This window comes from Carassius gibelio, chromosome A2, assembly GCF_023724105.1.
Source record: "Carassius gibelio isolate Cgi1373 ecotype wild population from Czech Republic chromosome A2, carGib1.2-hapl.c, whole genome shotgun sequence".
Classification (NCBI taxonomy): domain Eukaryota; kingdom Metazoa; phylum Chordata; class Actinopteri; order Cypriniformes; family Cyprinidae; genus Carassius; species Carassius gibelio.
Window position 1 is genome coordinate 31,306,845 of NC_068372.1, and position 18,992 is coordinate 31,325,836.

Below are 18,992 nucleotides of genomic sequence, written 5' to 3' on the forward strand. Positions count from 1 at the left end.
TAGCAATAACAGATCTTTGAAACCGACTATCTATCTCCTTTAGCTCCCTGTGACCCTCAAAACATCACAACTGTGCTCCAGTGTGACACCAACACAGCCAACGTGACATGGGCTGCCAGCGCAGGAGCTAATGGGTACACAGCAATTGCAACAGACAGGCAGCAGCAACGTTTAGCTTCTTGTCACTCTATGGGAACTTCCTGTCAGCTGACCTCTCTGCCGTGTGGGATGAGACTAAATGTGACTGTCCAAGCTGATGGCACCACCTGCAACAGCAGCTCTCAACCTAAAGCTGTAGTGGAAACAGGTGACAGCTCATGTTAACTTTTGCTGATGAATGTGATTCATAACAACAATTCTTACAGAAAATTTGGTCCTTAAATACATTAGATTTATAAATTTCAGTGCATTAGATAAAAAAGTAGTATTTTCTTGTTTATTTTATCAAATTATATATATCTGTATATCTGTAGAATATGACCAACTAAACCCACAAACACTTATGTTATGTTATTTAATTATGTGACATTCATTTATTTTTAAACATAGCTTAAGTGTCTACATTTTTTTTTTCAGGGTCCACATGTATTATAAACAAACAAAGAATTTAAAAAACTATATACACCAAAATTCAAAGGTTTAGGGTCAGTAAGATTGAAAAAATAAGACAAATTTGTTATAATATATTTTTTTTTTTGTTTGGAAAGAAATTAATCATTTTATTCGGTAAGAACCAATTTATTCGTTCAAAAGTGACAGTAAAGCCATAATGTTAGAAACTATTTACATCTCAAAGAAATAATCTTCTTGTGAATTTTCTATACATCAAAAAAAAAAAGTGTCTCTGCAAATATTTAGCAGAACAGTTGTTTTGAAAGTTGATAATAATATTTTTCTTATGCACCAATTCAGCGTATTAGAATGATTTCTCAAGTAACGTGATACTGAAAGACTGGAATAATGGCTGCTGAAAATTCTGCTTTGACATCACAGGAATAAATTACATTTTAAATATACCCAAAAAATTAGATAACAGATATTTTAAGTTTTAATAATATCTCATAAGATTGAAGTTTTGGTTGTATTTTGATAAAATAAATGCAATGTTGGTTTGAATACGAAACATCTTTCAAGAAACCTAAAAAGTACTGTACTTTTGAAAAGTACTATATAAGTACACTTTTTATATATAATAATTTATATACAACAATTTTTTTTTATATAACCTCCTCTTCTCTAGCTCCCTGCATTCCCACCAGTGTTGCTGTCGCTCTAAACTGTACATCCAACATTGCTTCCATCACCTGGTACAGTGCACTTGGTGCCACTTGGTACTTGGTAAAGGTGGAAAGCAGCCAAGGGTACAAGACATCCTGCAACAACACTGTCACTCAATGTGATATCCCAAACCTGCAGTGTGGCCAGGAATATTCCATCACAGTCATGGGCATGAATGGTGTCTGCATGGGCCCGGCTAGCCAGCCTATCACTCTCGTCTCAGGTACTTGAACTCAGCTCATTAGTGATAACTAGTGATTGAAACAACAAACCGACAGTTTTTTCTGAACAAAAAATAAACTACCAAGTAACTCCCTAGCAACCATACAACAATACCTTAGCAGGTTTTTCATGGCAAGCACCGTTCAGTAAATGTAAAAACGTATACTGCAGTTTGATGTGTTAACATTTTTGTCATGATCCAGCACCGTGCCACAACACTGGCATTCAAGCCAGTCTGGACTGCCGCAGCAACTCAGCACTCATTTCTTGGACACCAGGCAATGGTTCATTAAGTTTTAATGCAACACTTCAGTCGCTCCAGGACCCCCAAAAGCACAACTGCTTCACCAATGGCTCCTCCTGCAACATTGGCTCACTGCCGTGTGGTCAGCACTATAACATCTGTGTTACAGGATACGGCCAGACCTGTTCAACCTCTTCTAAAGCCTTGGTCACTCTAGACACAGGTATAACATTAAATAATAACACAACGTGCAAATTAGGTGATTCTTCTTGCATCAAATTATTTATAGAGCTAAAATCTTCTGCTTTTTTGTGGCATGAATCTTTTCCTTTCCAGCTCCATGTGTTCCCACTCAAGTCAATGTGTCATTATCTTGTGGGTCGGACACTGCATCTGTTTCCTGGGCAGCATCCAGTGGCCTTGTTTCATACTATACAGTAACAGCAGTAGATGATAATGGACGTACTCTAACCAGCAACTCCAACAGAACTTCCTGTGACATCAGCGGCCTGTCGTGTGGTCAGGCGTACAATGTGTCAGTCACAGCTATGAGTGTGGACTGCACTGGGCAACGCAGTGAAGTGCGTCGCATCACTACTGGTAAATATTTTCTCTAAAATTTTACTTTGAATACTGCAAGTTTGTATAGTAGTGTTTAAATCCAGAACTTTTAACTTATAATACACAATATTATTCTCTGCAACACTTCAATAAAATAAATCCATTTGCAGTATTTATTTAAGAGTGGTCAGACAGGCAGAAATCAGGAATGGCGTCAGGTATGTCAGGGATAACCAGAATCGAAAACAGAAACAAGCAGAGGTCAGGGAAGACAGCAGATAATCAGAGTCAGTGTAAACAATCCAAAATTAAACACGGGAAGAACAAATAGAGCGAAAACACTCAGAAATGCTAGACAGTTTAGTTTACACTCGAGGTAAATTGGTCTTTCTAGCGAGATTCCCAATTCGTCGGTCACAGACGTGACGTCTCTGTTCCCTCCTTCAGGGAACGAGGGTTACAATATGTAATCAAGATATTCATTGTTCACTGCATAATGTGCAGTATATACTGTATACTGCTTACTATTTTTAAGAAATAGTATGTGAAACAGATTATTCAATATTAAGTTTAAACAATGCAACTTTCTTGTCACATGACCTGATTACTTTGCAGAGCATGTTTAAATCAGTGAATGGCATTCAGGTGAAATACAAAAATCTCAAATCTTTTGTAAAAAAAAATAAATAAATAAAAATCTTTTCAAATCAGCTAAATTAGTTGAATTTGGACAAAGTCATGTGCTTTGCATTGTGGGATTAAGCAACCAAACTACTAGTATGATCTGCACATTTGTTTTTTTCATGATACACAGGTCTGTAATATTTTTTTTTAAAGAAATTAATTAATATAATTAATACTTTAAATAAATGTTTCTTTCTGAAGAATCATGTGACACTGAAGACTGGAGTAATGGTTGCTGAATCCAGCCTTTTAACAGTGTAAACATGTCAGAATGCATGAAATAGCATTAGACCTCTCCTTTAAAATGTAAAATACAAATTGTGTAAAATATCTATCTATATATATATATATATATATATATATATATATATATATATATATATATATATATATATATATATTTAAATGAGGAATAAAATGCATGTTTACACAGTAATAACAGACCTTTTGAAACCGACTATCTATCTCCTTTAGCTCCCTGTGACCCTCAAAACATCACAACTGTGCTCCAGTGTGACACCAACACAGCCAACGTGACATGGGCTATCAGCGCAGGAGCTAATGGGTACACAGCAATTGCAACAGACAGGCAGCAGCAACGTTTAGCTTCTTGTCACTCTATGGGAACTTCCTGTCAGCTGACCTCTCTGCCGTGTGGGATGAGACTAAATGTGACTGTCCAAGCTGATGGCACCACCTGCAACAGTAGCTCTCAACCTAAAGCTGTAGTGGAAACAGGTGACAGCTCATGTTAACTTTTGCTGATATATGTGATTCATAACAACAATGCGTACAGAATATTTGGTCCTTAAATACATTAGATGTATGAATTTCAGTGCATTCGATAAAAAAGTAGTATTTTTGTGTTTATTTTATCAAATTATATATATCTGTATATCTGTAGAATATGATCAACTAAAACCATAAAACACATATTATGTTATTTAATTATTTGACATTCATTAATTTTTAAACGTAGCTTAAGTGTCTACATTTTTTTTTCTGGGTCCACATGTATTATAAACAAACAAAGAAAAAACAAAATATATATATACACCAAAATTCAAAGGTTTAGGGTCAGTAAGATTGAAAAAATAAGACAAATTGCTATAATATTTTTTTTTGTTTGGAATGAAATTAGTTATTTTATCCGGTAAGAACCCATTAATTCATTCAAAAGTGACAGTAAAGACATAATGTTAGAAAATATTTACATCTCAAAGAAATAATCTTCTTGTGAATTTTTTATTCATCAAAAAAAAAAAAAGTCTCTGCAAAATATTTAGTCAAACAATCATCTTAAAAGTTGATACGATTTTTTTCTTATGCACCAAATCAGCGTATTATAATTATTTCTCAAGTATCATGTGATACTGAAGACTGGAATAATGGCTGCTGAAAATTCTGCTTTGAAATCACAAGAATAAATTACATTTTAAATATACCAAAAAATAAATAGATAGCAGATATTTTAAGTTTTAATAATATGTCATAAGAAAAGGTTTTGGTTGCATTTTGATAAAATAAATCCAGCCATGGTGAGCATAAGAAACATCCTTCAAGAAACCTAAACAAAAGATTAATACAAACTTTTGAAAAGAACTGTATATGTGCAGTTTTTATATATAATCTGTTTTTTATATAACCTCCACTTCTCTAGCTCCTTGCATTCCCACCAGTGTTGCTGTCGCTCTAAACTGTACATCCAACATTGCTTCCATCACCTGGTACAGTGCACTTGGTGCCACTTGGTACTTGGTAAAGGTGGAAAGCAGCCAAGGGTACAAGACATCCTGCAACAACACTGTCACTCAATGTGATATCCCAAACCTGCAGTGTGGCCAGGAATATTCCATCACAGTCATGGGCATGAATGGTGTCTGCATGGGCCCGGCTAGCAAGCCTGTCACTCTCGTCTCAGGTACTTGAACTCAGCTCATTAGTGATAACTAGTGATTGAAACAACAAACCAACTTCAGTTTTTTCTGAACAAATAAGAAACTACGTAGTAACACCCTAGCAACCATACAACAATACCTTAGAGGATTTTCATGGCAAGCACCATTCAGTAAATGTAAAAACATAATCTGCAGTTTGATGTGTTAACATTTTTGTCATGATCCAGCACCGTGCCACAACACTGGCATTCAAGCCAGTCTGGACTGCCGCAGCAACTCAGCACTCATTTCTTGGACACCAGGCAATGGTTCATTAAGTTTTAATGCAACACTACAGTCGCTCCAGGACCCCCAAAAGCACAACTGCTTCACCAATGGCTCCTCCTGCAACATTGGCTCACTGCCGTGTGGTCAGCACTATAACATCTGTGTTACAGGATACGGCCAGACCTGTTCAACCTCTTCTAAAGCCTTGGTCACTCTAGACACAGGTATAACATTAAATAATAACACAACGTGCAAATTTGGTGATTCTTCTTGCATCAAATTATTTATAGAGGTAAAATCTTCTGCTTTTTTGTGGCATGAATCTTTTCCTTTCCAGCTCCATGTGTTCCCACTCAAGTCAATGTGTCATTATCTTGTGGGTCGGACACTGCATCTGTTTCCTGGGCAGCATCCAGTGGCCTTGTTTCATACTATACAGTAACAGCAGTAGATGATAATGGACGTACTCTAACCAGCAACTCCAACAGAACTTCCTGTGACATCAGCGGCCTGTCGTGTGGTCAGGCGTACAATGTGTCAGTCACAGCTATGAGTGTGGACTGCACTGGGCAACGCAGTGAAGTGCGTCGTATCAGTACTGGTAAATATTTTCTCTGAAATTGAACTTTGCATACTGCAAGTTTGTATAGTAGTATTAAAATCCAGAACGTTTAACTTATATTACACAATATTATTCTCTGCAACACTTGAAAAAAAAAAAAAAAAACAAAACATTCTGAATAACTTCTATTAAGTGCTTTGATACGGTGCCTGGGTGGTGACTGTTACGAAGAGAGTCAGAGACGTTCAGATCCAATTGCAGTATTTATTTAAGAGTGGTTAGACAGGCAGAAATCAGGAATGGCGTCAGGTATGTCAGGGATAACCAGAATCGAAAATAGAAACAAGCAGAGGTCAGGGAAGACAGCAGAGAATCAGAGTCAGTGTAAACAATCCAAAATTAAACACGGGAAGAATAAATAGAGGGAAAACACTCAGAAATGCTAGACAGTTTAGTTTACACTTGAGGTAAATTGGTCTTTCTAGCGAGATTCCCAATTCGTCGGTCACCGACGTGACGTCTCCGTTCCCTCATTCAGGGAACGAGGGTTACAATACGTAATCAAAATGTTCATTGTTCGCTACATAACGTGCAGTATATACTGTATACTGCTTACTAATTTTAAGAAATAGTATGTAAACATATTATTCAATATTGTTTAAGTTTAAACAATGCTTCTTTCTTGTCACATGACCTGATTACTTTGCAGAGCATGTTTAATTCAGTGAGTGGCATTCAGGTGAAATACATAGGTTCATTTAGAATAAAATCTCAAATCTTATGTAAAAAAAACAAAAAAACAATGTCTTTGCAAATCAGTTAAATGAGTTGAATTTGGACAAAGACGAGTGCTTTGCATTGTGGGATTCAGCACCAAGACTACTATGGTCTGAAGTATGCTCTGCACATTTGTTTTTTTTTTTCATGATACACAGGTCAGTAATATTTTTTTAAGAAATTAATTAATACAATTAATACTTTAAATAAATATTTCTTTCTGAAAAATCATGTGACACTAAAGACTGGAGTAATGGTTGCTGAATCCAGCCTTTTAACAGTGTAAACATGTCAGAATGCATGAAATAGCATTAGACCTCTCCTTTGAAATGTAAAATACAAATTGTGTAAAAAAAATAATTAATACAAATTTAAAATGAGGAATAAAATGCATGTTTACACAGTAATAACAGACCTTTGAAACCGACTATCTATCTCCTTTAGCTCCCTGTGACCCTCAAAACATCACAACTGTGCTCCAGTGTGACACCAACACAGCCAACGTGACATGGGCTGCCAGCGCAGGAGCTAATGGGTACACAGCAATTGCAACAGACAGGCAGCAGCAACGTTTAGCTTCTTGTCACTCTATGGGAACTTCCTGTCAGCTGACCTCTCTGCCGTGTGGGATGAGACTAAATGTGACTGTCCAAGCTGATGGCACCACCTGCAACAGCAGCTCTCAACCTAAAGCTGTAGTGGAAACAGGTGACAGCTCATGTTTACTTTTGCTGATATATGTGAGTCATAACAACAATGCGTACAGAAAATTTGGCCCTTAAATACATTAGATGTATGAATTTCAGTGCATTAGATAAAAAAAGTAGCATTTCCTTGTTTATTTTATCAAATTATATATATCTGTAGAATATGACCAACTAAACCCATAAAAAACTAATGTTATGTTATTTTATTCACTGACATTCATTCATTTTTAAACGTAGCTTAAGTGTCCACATGTTTTTTTCAGGGTCCACATGTATTATAAACAAATAAAGAAACAAAACAAAATAATACACCAAAATTCAAAGGTTTAGGGTCAGTAAGATTTTAAAATAAGAAGAAATGTTATAATATTTTTTTATTTTTTGGGAAATAAATAAATTATTTAAATCGGTAAGAACACAGTACTTTATTCAAAAGTGACAGTAAAGACATAATGTTACAAAATATTTCAATTTCAAATAAATAATCTTCTTTTGCATTTTCTATTCATTAAAAAAAATATATCTCTGCAAAATATTTAGTAGAACAACCATTTTAAAAGTTGATACGATTTTTTTCTTATGCACCAAATCAGCGTATTAGAATGATTTCTCAAGTAACGTGATACTGAAAGACTGGAATAATGGCTGCTGAAAATTCTGCTTTGACATCACAGGAATAAATTACATTTTAAATATACCCCAAAAAATTACGTAACAGATATTTTAAGTTTTAATAATATGTCATATGATTTAGGTTTTGGTTGTATTTTGATAACATAAATCCAGCCATGGTGAGCATACAAAACATCTTTCAAGAAACCTAAAAAAAGAAAGATTAACACAAACTTTTGAAAAGAACTGTATATGTACAGTTTTTATATATAATCTGTTTTTAATATTACCTCCTCTTCTCTAGCTCCCTGCATTCCCACCAGTGTTGCTGCCGCTCTAAACTGTACATCCAACATTGCTTCCATCACCTGGTACAGTGCACTTGGTGCCACTTGGTACTTGGTAAAGGTGGAAAGCAGCCAAGGGTACAAGACATCCTGCAACAACACTGTCACTCAATGTGATATCCCAAACCTGCAGTGTGGCCAGGAATATTCCATCACAGTCATGGGCATGAATGGTGTCTGCATGGGCCCGGCTAGCAAGCCTGTCACTCTCGTCTCAGGTACTTGAACTAAGCTTATTAATGATAAATAGTGATTGAAACAACAAACCAACTTCAGTTTTTTCTGAACAAATAAGAAATTACCTAGTAACACCCTAGCAACCATACAACAATACCTTAGCAGGTTTTTCATGGCAAGCACCATTCAGTAAATGTGAAAACGTATACTGCAGTTTGATGTGTTAACATTTTTGTCATGATCCAGCACCGTGCCACAACACTGGCATTCAAGCCAGTCTGGACTGCCGCAGCAACTCAGCACTCATTTCTTGGACACCAGGCAATGGTTCATTAAGTTTTAATGCAACACTACAGTCGCTCCAGGACCCCCAAAAGCACAACTGCTTCACCAATGGCTCCTCCTGCAACATTGGCTCACTGCCGTGTGGTCAGCACTATAACATCTGTGTTACAGGATACGGCCAGACCTGTTCAACCTCTTCTAAAGCCTTGGTCACTCTAGACACAGGTATAACATTAAATAATAACACAACATGCAAATTTGGTGATTCTTCTGACATCAAATGATCAATAGAGCTAAAATCTTCGGCTCTTTTGTGGCATGAATCTTTTCCTTTCCAGCTCCATGTGTTCCCACTCAAGTCAATGTGTCATTATCTTGTGGGTCGGACACTGCATCTGTTTCCTGGGCAGCATCCAGTGGCCTTGTTTCATACTATACAGTAACAGCAGTAGATGATAATGGACGTACTCTAACCAGCAACTCCAACAGAACTTCCTGTGACATCAGCGGCCTGTCGTGTGGTCAGGCGTACAATGTGTCAGTCACAGCTATGAGTGTGGACTGCACTGGGCAACGCAGTGAAGTGCGTCGCATCACTACTGGTAAATATTTTCTCTGAAATTGAACTTTGCTTACTGCAAATTTGTATAGTTGTATTAAAATCCGGAGTGTTTAACTTATATTACACAATATTATTCTCTGCAACACTTGAAAAAAAAAAAAAAAAAAACATTTTGAATAACTTCTATTAAGTGCTTTGATACGGTGCCTGGGTGGTGACTGTTACGAAGAGAGTCAGAGACGTTCAGATCCAATTGCAGTATTTATTTAAGAGTGGTTAGACAGGCAGAAATCAGGAATGGCGTCAGCTATGTCAGTGATAACCAGAATCGAAAACAGAAACAAGCAGAGGTCAGGGAAGACAGCAGACAATCAGAGTCAGTGTAAACAATCCAAAATAAGACACATGAAGAACAAATAGAGGGAAAACACTCAGAAATGCTAGACAGTTTAGTTTACACTTGAGGTAAATTGGTCTGTACCAATAGATATAGATATCTACAGTATGCTCTGTACATTTGTTTTTTTTCATGATACACAGGTCATTAATATTTTTTAAAGAAATTAATTAATACAATTAATACTTTAAATATTTCTTTCTAAAAAATCATGTGACACTAAAGACTGGAGTAATGGTTGCTGAATCCAGCCTTTTAACAGTGTAAACATGTCAGAATGCATGAAATAGCATTAGACCTCCCCTTTAAAATGTAAAATACAAATTGTGTAAAAAAATAATTAATACAAATTTAAAATGAGGAATAAAATGCATGTTTACACAGTAATAACAGACCTTTTGAAACCGACTATCTATCTCCTTTAGCTCCCTGTGACCCTCAAAACATCACAACTGTGCTCCAGTGTGACACCAACACAGCCAACGTGACATGGGCTATCAGCGCAGGAGCTAATGGGTACACAGCAATTGCAACAGACAGGCAGCAGCAACGTTTAGCTTCTTGTCACTCTATGGGAACTTCCTGTCAGCTGACCTCTCTGCCGTGTGGGATGAGACTAAATGTGACTGTCCAAGCTGATGGCACCATCTGCAACAGCAGCTCTCAACCTAAAGCTGTAGTGGAAACAGGTGACAGCTCATGTTAACTTTTGCTGATATATGTGAGTCATAACAACAATGCGTACAGAAAATTTGGCCCTTAAATACATTAGATGTATGAATTTCAGTGCATTAGATAAAAAAAAGTAGCATTTCCTTGTTTATTTTATCAAATGATATATATCTTTAGAATATGACCAACTAAACCCATAAAAAACTTATGTTATTTTATTCACTGACATTCATTCATTTTTAAACGTAGCTTAAGTGTCCACATGTTTCTTTCAGGGTCCACATGTATTATAAACAAAAAAAGAAACAAAAACAAAATAATACACCAAAATTCAAAGGTTTAGGGTCAGTAAGATTTCAAAATAAGATGAAATGTTATAATATTTTTTTATTTTTTGGGAAATAAATAAATTATTTAAATCGATAAGAACACATTACTTTATTCAAAAGTGACAGTAAAGACTTAATGTTACAAAATATTTCGATTTCAAATAAATAATCTTCCTTTTAATTTTCTATTCATCAAAAAAAAAAAAAAAAAAAAAAAAAAAAAAATATATATATATATATATATATATATATATATATATATATATATATATATATATATATATATATATATATATATATATATATATATATATATATATATATATATGCAAAATATTTAGTAGAACAACCATTTTAAAAGTTGATAGGATTTCCAAATCAGCGTATTAGAATGCTTTCTCAAGTACCATGTGATATTGAAGACTGAAATAATGTCTGCTGAAAATTCTGCTTTGACATCACAGGAATAAATTACATTTTAATGTTATATATATATATATATATATATATATATATATATATATATATATATATATATATATATATATATACATATATATGGTATTTAACATTTTAATAATGTGTCGTAAGATTAAGGTTTTGGTTGTATTTTGATAAAATAAATCCAGCCATGGTGAGTATACAAACCATCTTTCGAGAAAAAAAAAAAAAAAAAAAAAAAAAACTACCTCAAACTTTTGAAAAGTACTGTATATGTTCACTTTTTATATATAATCTGTTTTTTATATAACCTCCACTTCTCTAGCTCCTTGCATTCCCACCAGTGTTGCTGCCGCTCTAAACTGTACATCCAACATTGCTTCCATCACCTGGTACAGTGCACTTGGTGCCACTTGGTACTTGGTAAAGGTGGAAAGCAGCCAAGGGTACAAGACATCCTGCAACAACACTGTCACTCAATGTGATATCCCAAACCTGCAGTGTGGCCAGGAATATTCCATCACAGTCATGGGCATGAATGGTGTCTGCATGGGCCCGGCTAGCCAGCCTGTCACTCTCGTCTCAGGTACTTGAACTCAGCTTATTAGTGATAAATAGTGATTGAAACAACAAACCAACTTCAGTTTTTTCTGAACAAGAAATTAAGAAATTACCTAGTAACACCCTAGCAACCATACAACAATACCTTAGCAGGTTTTTCATGGCAAGCACCATTCAGTAAATGTGAAAACGTATACTGCAGTTTTATGTGTTAACATTTTTGTCATGATCCAGCACCGTGCCACAACACTGGCATTCAAGCCAGTCTGGACTGCCGCAGTAACTCAGCACTCATTTCTTGGACACCAGGCAATGGTTCATTAAGTTTTAATTCAACACTTCAGTCGCTCCAGGACCCCCAAAAGCACAACTGCTTCACCAATGGCTCCTCCTGCAACATTGGCTCACTGCCGTGTGGTCAGCACTATAACATCTGTGTTACAGGATACGGCCAGACCTGTTCAACCTCTTCTAAAGCCTTGGTCACTCTAGACACAGGTATAACATTAAATAATAACACAACGTGCAAATTTGGTGATTCTTCTTGCATGAAATGTTCAATAGAGCTAATATCTTCTGCTTTTTTTGTGGCATGAATCTTTTCCTTTCCAGCTCCATGTGTTCCCACTCAAGTCAATGTGTCATTATCTTTTGGGTCGGACACTGCATCTGTTTCCTGGGCAGCATCCAGTGGCCTTGTTTCATACTATACAGTAACAGCAGTAGATGATAATGGACGTACTCTAACCAGCAACTCCAACAGAACTTCCTGTGACATCAGCGGCCTGTCGTGTGGTCAGGCGTACAATGTGTCAGTCACAGCTATGAGTGTGGACTGCACTGGGCAACGCAGTGAAGTGCGTCGCATCACTACTGGTAAATATTTTCTCTGAAATTGTATTTTACATACTGCACATTTGAATAGTAGTGTTTAAATCCAGAATGTTTAACCCATAGTACACAATCTCTGCAACACTTGAAAAAAAAATTTTAAAAACACTTTTACTACATAACTTATTTTAAGTGCTTTGATACGGTGCATGGGTGGTGACAGGGTCGGTTCACTTAGTTTTGTCGTGGCCACGACATAATAACTTGTGGGAATGTGATAATATGTTGTGGCCACAAGATATTTTTTGTTTTGTTTTTTGGGAACGTCATATTAACTCGTGGGAATGTGATATTATGTCATGGCCACGAGATTATTTTGCCGAGATTCTATGTTGAAGGCCTTGAGTTTAATGCGTAAACAAACCTGCGTGACCAAAGCAATCCAGGATTATCAGATATGGATAAAACATTTTTATTAACATTAAACCTTTAATTTAATATTTATTATTATTATTACATTAACTTATTAGAGATATATTTTTACATGTATTATTATTTATATGCTTCTATCCCCTTTCAATTTGTGTATCGCTTTACCTAGTTAATGTTTTGTATAATTATGCTAGTATTTGCTAGCATACCATATATTTGGCAAATAAACACCTGACATTTATGCAAATAAAGTTTTGACTTTATGATTGTATTAAAGCACGTGTGTGATGATTAATGAGTGAGTTGTGTTTTCATTTACGAATTAAACTACGTGAATGATTAATTCCTCAATGACACTTACAGAACACTGTGAACGCTATAGTATTTATATTTATGGTCTATTAATTAGCCAACTATAATAATTTAATAATGTCATGATTTCTATAATAAATAATGTAATCATTTCGTAATTCAAAATAAAATATTATTAAATCCATCTCTGAAAATCCCAGGTTGCTATGTTACGCAGGTTTGTTTACGCATTAAACTCGTGGCCTCAAGACAAATATGTCAATGTGCACTTGCTCGTTTAGTTTACACTCGAGGTAAATTGGTCTCTCTAGCAAGATTCCCAATTCGTCGGTCACCGACGTGACGTCTCAGTTCCCTCCTTCAGGGAATGAGGGTTAAAATACATAACCAAGATGTTCATTGTTAACTGCATAATGTGCCGTATATACTGTATACTGCTTACTATTTTTAAGAAATAGTATGTAAAACAGATTATTCAATGGTATTTAAGTTTAAACAATGCTTCTTTCTTGTCACATGACCTGATTACTTTGCAGAGCACGTTTAATTCAGTGAGTGGCATTCAGGTGAAATACATAGGTTCATTTTGCATAAAATCTCAAATTATGTGTAAGAAAAATGTCTTTGCAAATCATTTAAATGACTTCAGTTTGTTTGGACAAAGTCAAGTGCTTTACATTGTGGGATTCAGCACCCAGAGTACTGTGGTCTGAAATATGCTCTGCACATTTGTTTTTACATGATACACAGGTCAGATATATATATTTAAGAAATTAATAAATATATTTAATACTTTAAATAAATGTTTTTTTTTTCTGAAGAATCATGTGACACTGAAGACTGGAGTAATGGTTGATGAATACAGCTCGTAATAGTGTAAACAAGTCAGAATGCATGAAATAGCATTAGACCTCCCCTTTAAAATAAACAAAAAAAAGTGTAAAAATAAATAAATAAATATATAATTTAAAACAGTTAAAACAAGGAATAAAATGCATGTTTACACAGTAATAACAGACCTTTGAAACCGACTATCTATCTCCTTTAGCTCCCTGTGACCCTCAAAACATCACAACTGTGCTCCAGTGTGACACCAACACAGCCAACGTGACATGGGCTGCCAGCGCAGGAGCTAATGGGTACACAGCAATTGCAACAGACAGGCAGCAGCAACGTTTAGCTTCTTGTCACTCTATGGGAACTTCCTGTCAGCTGACCTCTCTGCCGTGTGGGATGAGACTAAATGTGACTGTCCAAGCTGATGGCACCACCTGCAACAGCAGCTCTCAACCTAAAGCTGTAGTGGAAACAGGTGACAGCTCATGTTAACTTTTGCTGATATATGTGATTCATAACAACAATGCGTACAGAAAATTTGGCCCTTAAATACATTAGATGTATGAATTTCAGTGCATTAGATAAAAAAGTAGTATTTTGTGTTTATTTTATCAAATTATATATATCTGTATATCTGTAGAATATGATCAACTAAACCCACAAAACACATGTTATGTTCTTTAATTATTTGACATTCATTAATTTTTAAACGTAGCTTAAGTGTCTACATTTTTTGTTCAGGGTCAACATGTATCATACACCAAAATTCAAAGGTTTAGGGTCAGTAAGATTGAAAAAATAAGACAAATTGTTATAATAAAGACAATGTTAAAAAATATTTTCATCTCAAAGAAATAATCTTCTTGTGAATTTTCTATTCATCAAAAAAAAAAAAAAAAAGTCTCTTCAAAATATTTAGTCAACAACCATTTTAAAAGTTGATACGATTTTTTTCTCATGCACCAAATCAGCGTATTAGAATGATTTCTCAAGGATCATGTGATACTGAAGACTGAAATAATGGCTGTTCAAAATTCTGCTTTGACATCACAGGAATAAATTACATTTTAAATATACCAAAAAAAATTAGATAGCAGATATTTAAAATTTTAATAATATGTCACAAGATTAAGGTTTTGGTTATATTTTGATAAAATAAATCCAGCCATGGTGAGCATACAAAACATCCTTCATGAAACCTAAAAAAAAAAGATTAATACAAACTTTTGAAAATAACTGTATATGTACAGTTTTTATGTATAATCTGTTTTTTATATAACCTCCTCTTCTCTAGCTCCCTGCATTCCCACCAGTGTTACTGCTGCTCTAAACTGTACATCCAACATTGCTTCCATCACCTGGTACAGTGCACTTGGTGCCACTTGGTACTTGGTAAAGGCGGAAAGCAGCCAAGGGTACAAGACATCCTGCAACAACACTGTCACTCAATGTGATATCCCAAACCTGCAGTGTGGCCAGGAATATTCCATCACAGTCATGGGCATGAATGGTGTCTGCATGGGCCCGGCTAGCCAGCCTGTCACTCTCGTCTCAGGTACTTGAACTCAGCTTATTAGTGATAACTAGTGATTGAAACAACAAACCGACTTCAGTTTTTTCTGAACAAATAAGAAACTACGTAACACCCTAGAAAACATAATCTGCAGTTTGATGTGTTAACATTTTTGTCATGATCCAGCACCGTGCCACAACACTGGCATTCAAGCCAGTCTGGACTGCCGCAGCAACTCAGCACTCATTTCTTGGACACCAGGCAATGGTTCATTAAGTTTTAATGCAACACTACAGTCGCTCCAGGACCCCCAAAAGCACAACTGCTTCACCAATGGCTCCTCCTGCAACATTGGCTCACTGCCGTGTGGTCAGCACTATAACATCTGTGTTACAGGATACGGCCAGACCTGTTCAACCTCTTCTAAAGCCTTGGTCACTCTAGACACAGGTATAACATTAAATAATAACACAACGTGCAAATTTGGTGATTCTTCTTGCATGAAATGTTCAATAGAGCTAATATCTTCTGCTTTTTTTGTGGCATGAATCTTTTCCTTTCCAGCTCCATGTGTTCCCACTCAAGTCAATGTGTCATTATCTTGTGGGTCGGACACTGCTTCTGTTTCCTGGACAGCATCCAGTGGCCTTGTTTCATACTATACAGTAACAGCAGTAGATGATAATGGACGTACTCTAACCAGCAACTCCAACAGAACTTCCTGTGACATCAGCGGCCTGTCGTGTGGTCAGGCGTACAATGTGTCAGTCACAGCTATGAGTGTGGACTGCACTGGGCAACGCAGTGAAGTGCGTCGCATCACTACTGGTAAATATTTTCTCTGTAATTGAACTTTGCATACTGCAAGTTTGTATAGTAGTGTTTAAATCCAGAACTTTTAAACTATATTACACAATATTATTCTCTGCAACACTTGAAATAAATAAATAAAATAAATAAATAAAAATTTACTGAATAACTTATGTTAAGTGCTTTGATACGGTGCATGGGTGGTGACAGGGTCGGTTCACTTAGTTTTGTCGTGGCCACGACATAATAACTTGTGGGAACGTGATAATATGTCTTGGACACAATATATATTTTTTCTGAACATCATATTAACTCATGGGAATGTGATATTATGTCATGGCCACAAGATCATTTTGCCGAGGTAACAACATCCTTATGTCATGACCTCGGGATTCTATGTTGAGGGAACGACATCCATTTATTGTGGCTTTGAGTTTAATGCGTAAGCAAATCTGCATCAATACGCATCAAACTTGTGGCCACAAGAATAATATGTCGTTGCCTCAACATAAGAAGTCGAGGATGAGAAATCGATGTCATTCCCTCAACATAGCATCTCAAGGCCACGACATATTATCACATTCCCACAAGTTATTATGTTGTGGCCATGACAAAACTAAGTGAACTGACCATGTCTCCTCCCGGGCACCATAAGTTACTTTGGCTACAGTACTTCACATTTTAAATGCATTTGACAGCAGACCACATATTCTGTAGAGAAAGCTTAGTTTTTAGCCTGGAATATTCTTTTAAAAATTCTAAAGTAATACTTTGTTTACCTTTGTCTCCCAGCACCCTGTGCTCCTCAGTCTGTGGTCAGTCAGCTCTTAGACTGTCGAACAGGTGATGTTCAGATCAGCTGGCAGTCGAGTAAAGGGGCACAGATCTACTATGCTCAAGCAAAATCCACAGTCAAGACTCTGGTGTGTAACTCTACCTCCACGTCCTGCATAATCCCTGCAATTTGCTGTGGGCAGACGCACAATATCACTGTGGTTGCAGTGGCCAACAGCTGTAGCTCCAACACCAGTGTGACCAGTCAGGTCACTGCAGGTACAGTAGCATGTGGACAAAGCTGCAAGCTTCTATTCTAAATAAATATGCACACAATCAAATTTGCACACATGAAATTTGAAATGTTGTTTAAAAAGAATATAGAAACTTCCAGGCAAGTGTGTTGAGGCTAGTTGGAGCTAAACTCCCTGCTCCAGTCCAGTCCTCCAGGACCAAGTTTGGATCTACCACGTACTCATTTTGTTTTCTATAATTTACACCCAGGTCCTTGTGTACCACAAAATGTGTCGGCCAGTGTAAGCTGTAGCAGCAACATAGCAAGTGTAACCTGGGGGAGCACCCAAGGGGCGGAGCTTTACACAGTGACAGCCAGCAGTGCTAACGGCCTTTCAGCTAACTGCACCTCAACATCCACTTCCTGTAACCTGCCAACTTTGACCTGCGGACAGTCTTACACAATCACAGTGAAGGCAAAGGGCAGCAACTGCAGCAGTGGGAACAGTGCGCCTGTTCAAGTTCAAGCAGGTTTGTTTCTTATTTCACATCAGGATTATTTTTAACGATGAAGAATGTCTTTTTCAGTTAAAAACTGTTAAAGAAAGGCACTGAATTCATTAACATTCAAGTTTTACCTTGCTTCTTGTGTTCTAGTGCCCTGTACCCCAAGTAATGTCCTGCCCATCATGGATTGTGTCACAAATGCTTTAGTGGTATCATGGACACCTGGTGCAGGAGGACAGTATTACACGGCCACCTTGCAGGACAGCAATGGACTGTCCACCACCTGCCAGTCTACAGGCTCACAGTGTAATGTGACAGGGCTCAGATGTGGTCAACTGTACCATATCAATGTGACAGCGTCAGATGGTTTGTGCAGCAGCCCTCCCAGTGCCACTGTGAACACTAACTCAGGTAACATAGAAACACATACATGCATATACAGTACGTGTCTATATACTCTATATACTTCTCACTCTAGCTCCCATAGAGACTGCTTACTATTTTTAAGAAATACTATGTAAAACAGATTATGCAACATTTGTAATGTATGTATATATATATATATATATATATATATATATATATATATATATATATATATATATATATATATATATATATATATATATATTCTTTCTAGATTTAGATCTAGGAACATGATACATTATTTTAGACTTTGTTTGGATAAAATATGCATCTTGTACATAAATACATGAAACTAAATGTTTGTAATACCATTGCAGGTCTGTGTGTTCAATTATTTAAATATTTTGCACATAAATTGCACATATTTAAATAATTTATAAAGGATTCTGAAGCCACCATCAGCTGTGCAATCACCAGAATATAAAATCATAATTTTACCAAACTTTTGACCAGAAGTGTATGTGCTAGCAAAAAGGATGTATCATAATTAATATGATATGGAATAATAATAAATATGCTTCTGTTTTTTTCAGCACCATGTCTGTCCACCAGTGTGTCTGCCGTAGTGGACTGTGCGACAGATTCGGTTCTAGTGTCCTGGAGTTCCATTGCTGGGGCGGAGAATTACTCTGTGACAGCTTTGGGGTCAGGAGGTCAAAAGCTTTCTTGCTCAACCAGTCAGAACAACTGTAACATGTCCTCCCTGCAGTGTGACCAGCAGTTTAACCTCACC

At 36.3% G+C, this 18,992-nt stretch overlaps 1 protein-coding gene across 1 annotated transcript in view; it reads left to right on the forward strand.

Moving 5' to 3' along the window:
• LOC128023121 (collagen alpha-1(VII) chain) overlaps window positions 1–18,992 on the forward strand; it is a gene marked incomplete at its 3' end in the record, with an annotated part of 68,404 nt that extends 49,412 nt beyond the window's left edge. The window contains exons 2-17 of the mRNA XM_052610641.1: window positions 44–307; window positions 1,241–1,501; window positions 1,704–1,967; window positions 2,081–2,344; window positions 6,938–7,201; window positions 11,348–11,608; window positions 11,818–12,081; window positions 12,196–12,459; window positions 14,207–14,470; window positions 15,290–15,550; window positions 15,695–15,958; window positions 16,073–16,336; window positions 17,111–17,371; window positions 17,597–17,857; window positions 17,984–18,244; window positions 18,793–18,992. Coding sequence (XP_052466601.1) covers window positions 44–307; window positions 1,241–1,501; window positions 1,704–1,967; window positions 2,081–2,344; window positions 6,938–7,201; window positions 11,348–11,608; window positions 11,818–12,081; window positions 12,196–12,459; window positions 14,207–14,470; window positions 15,290–15,550; window positions 15,695–15,958; window positions 16,073–16,336; window positions 17,111–17,371; window positions 17,597–17,857; window positions 17,984–18,244; window positions 18,793–18,992 — 4,142 coding nt within the window. The remainder of the gene's footprint in view (window positions 1–43; window positions 308–1,240; window positions 1,502–1,703; window positions 1,968–2,080; window positions 2,345–6,937; window positions 7,202–11,347; window positions 11,609–11,817; window positions 12,082–12,195; window positions 12,460–14,206; window positions 14,471–15,289; window positions 15,551–15,694; window positions 15,959–16,072; window positions 16,337–17,110; window positions 17,372–17,596; window positions 17,858–17,983; window positions 18,245–18,792) is intronic.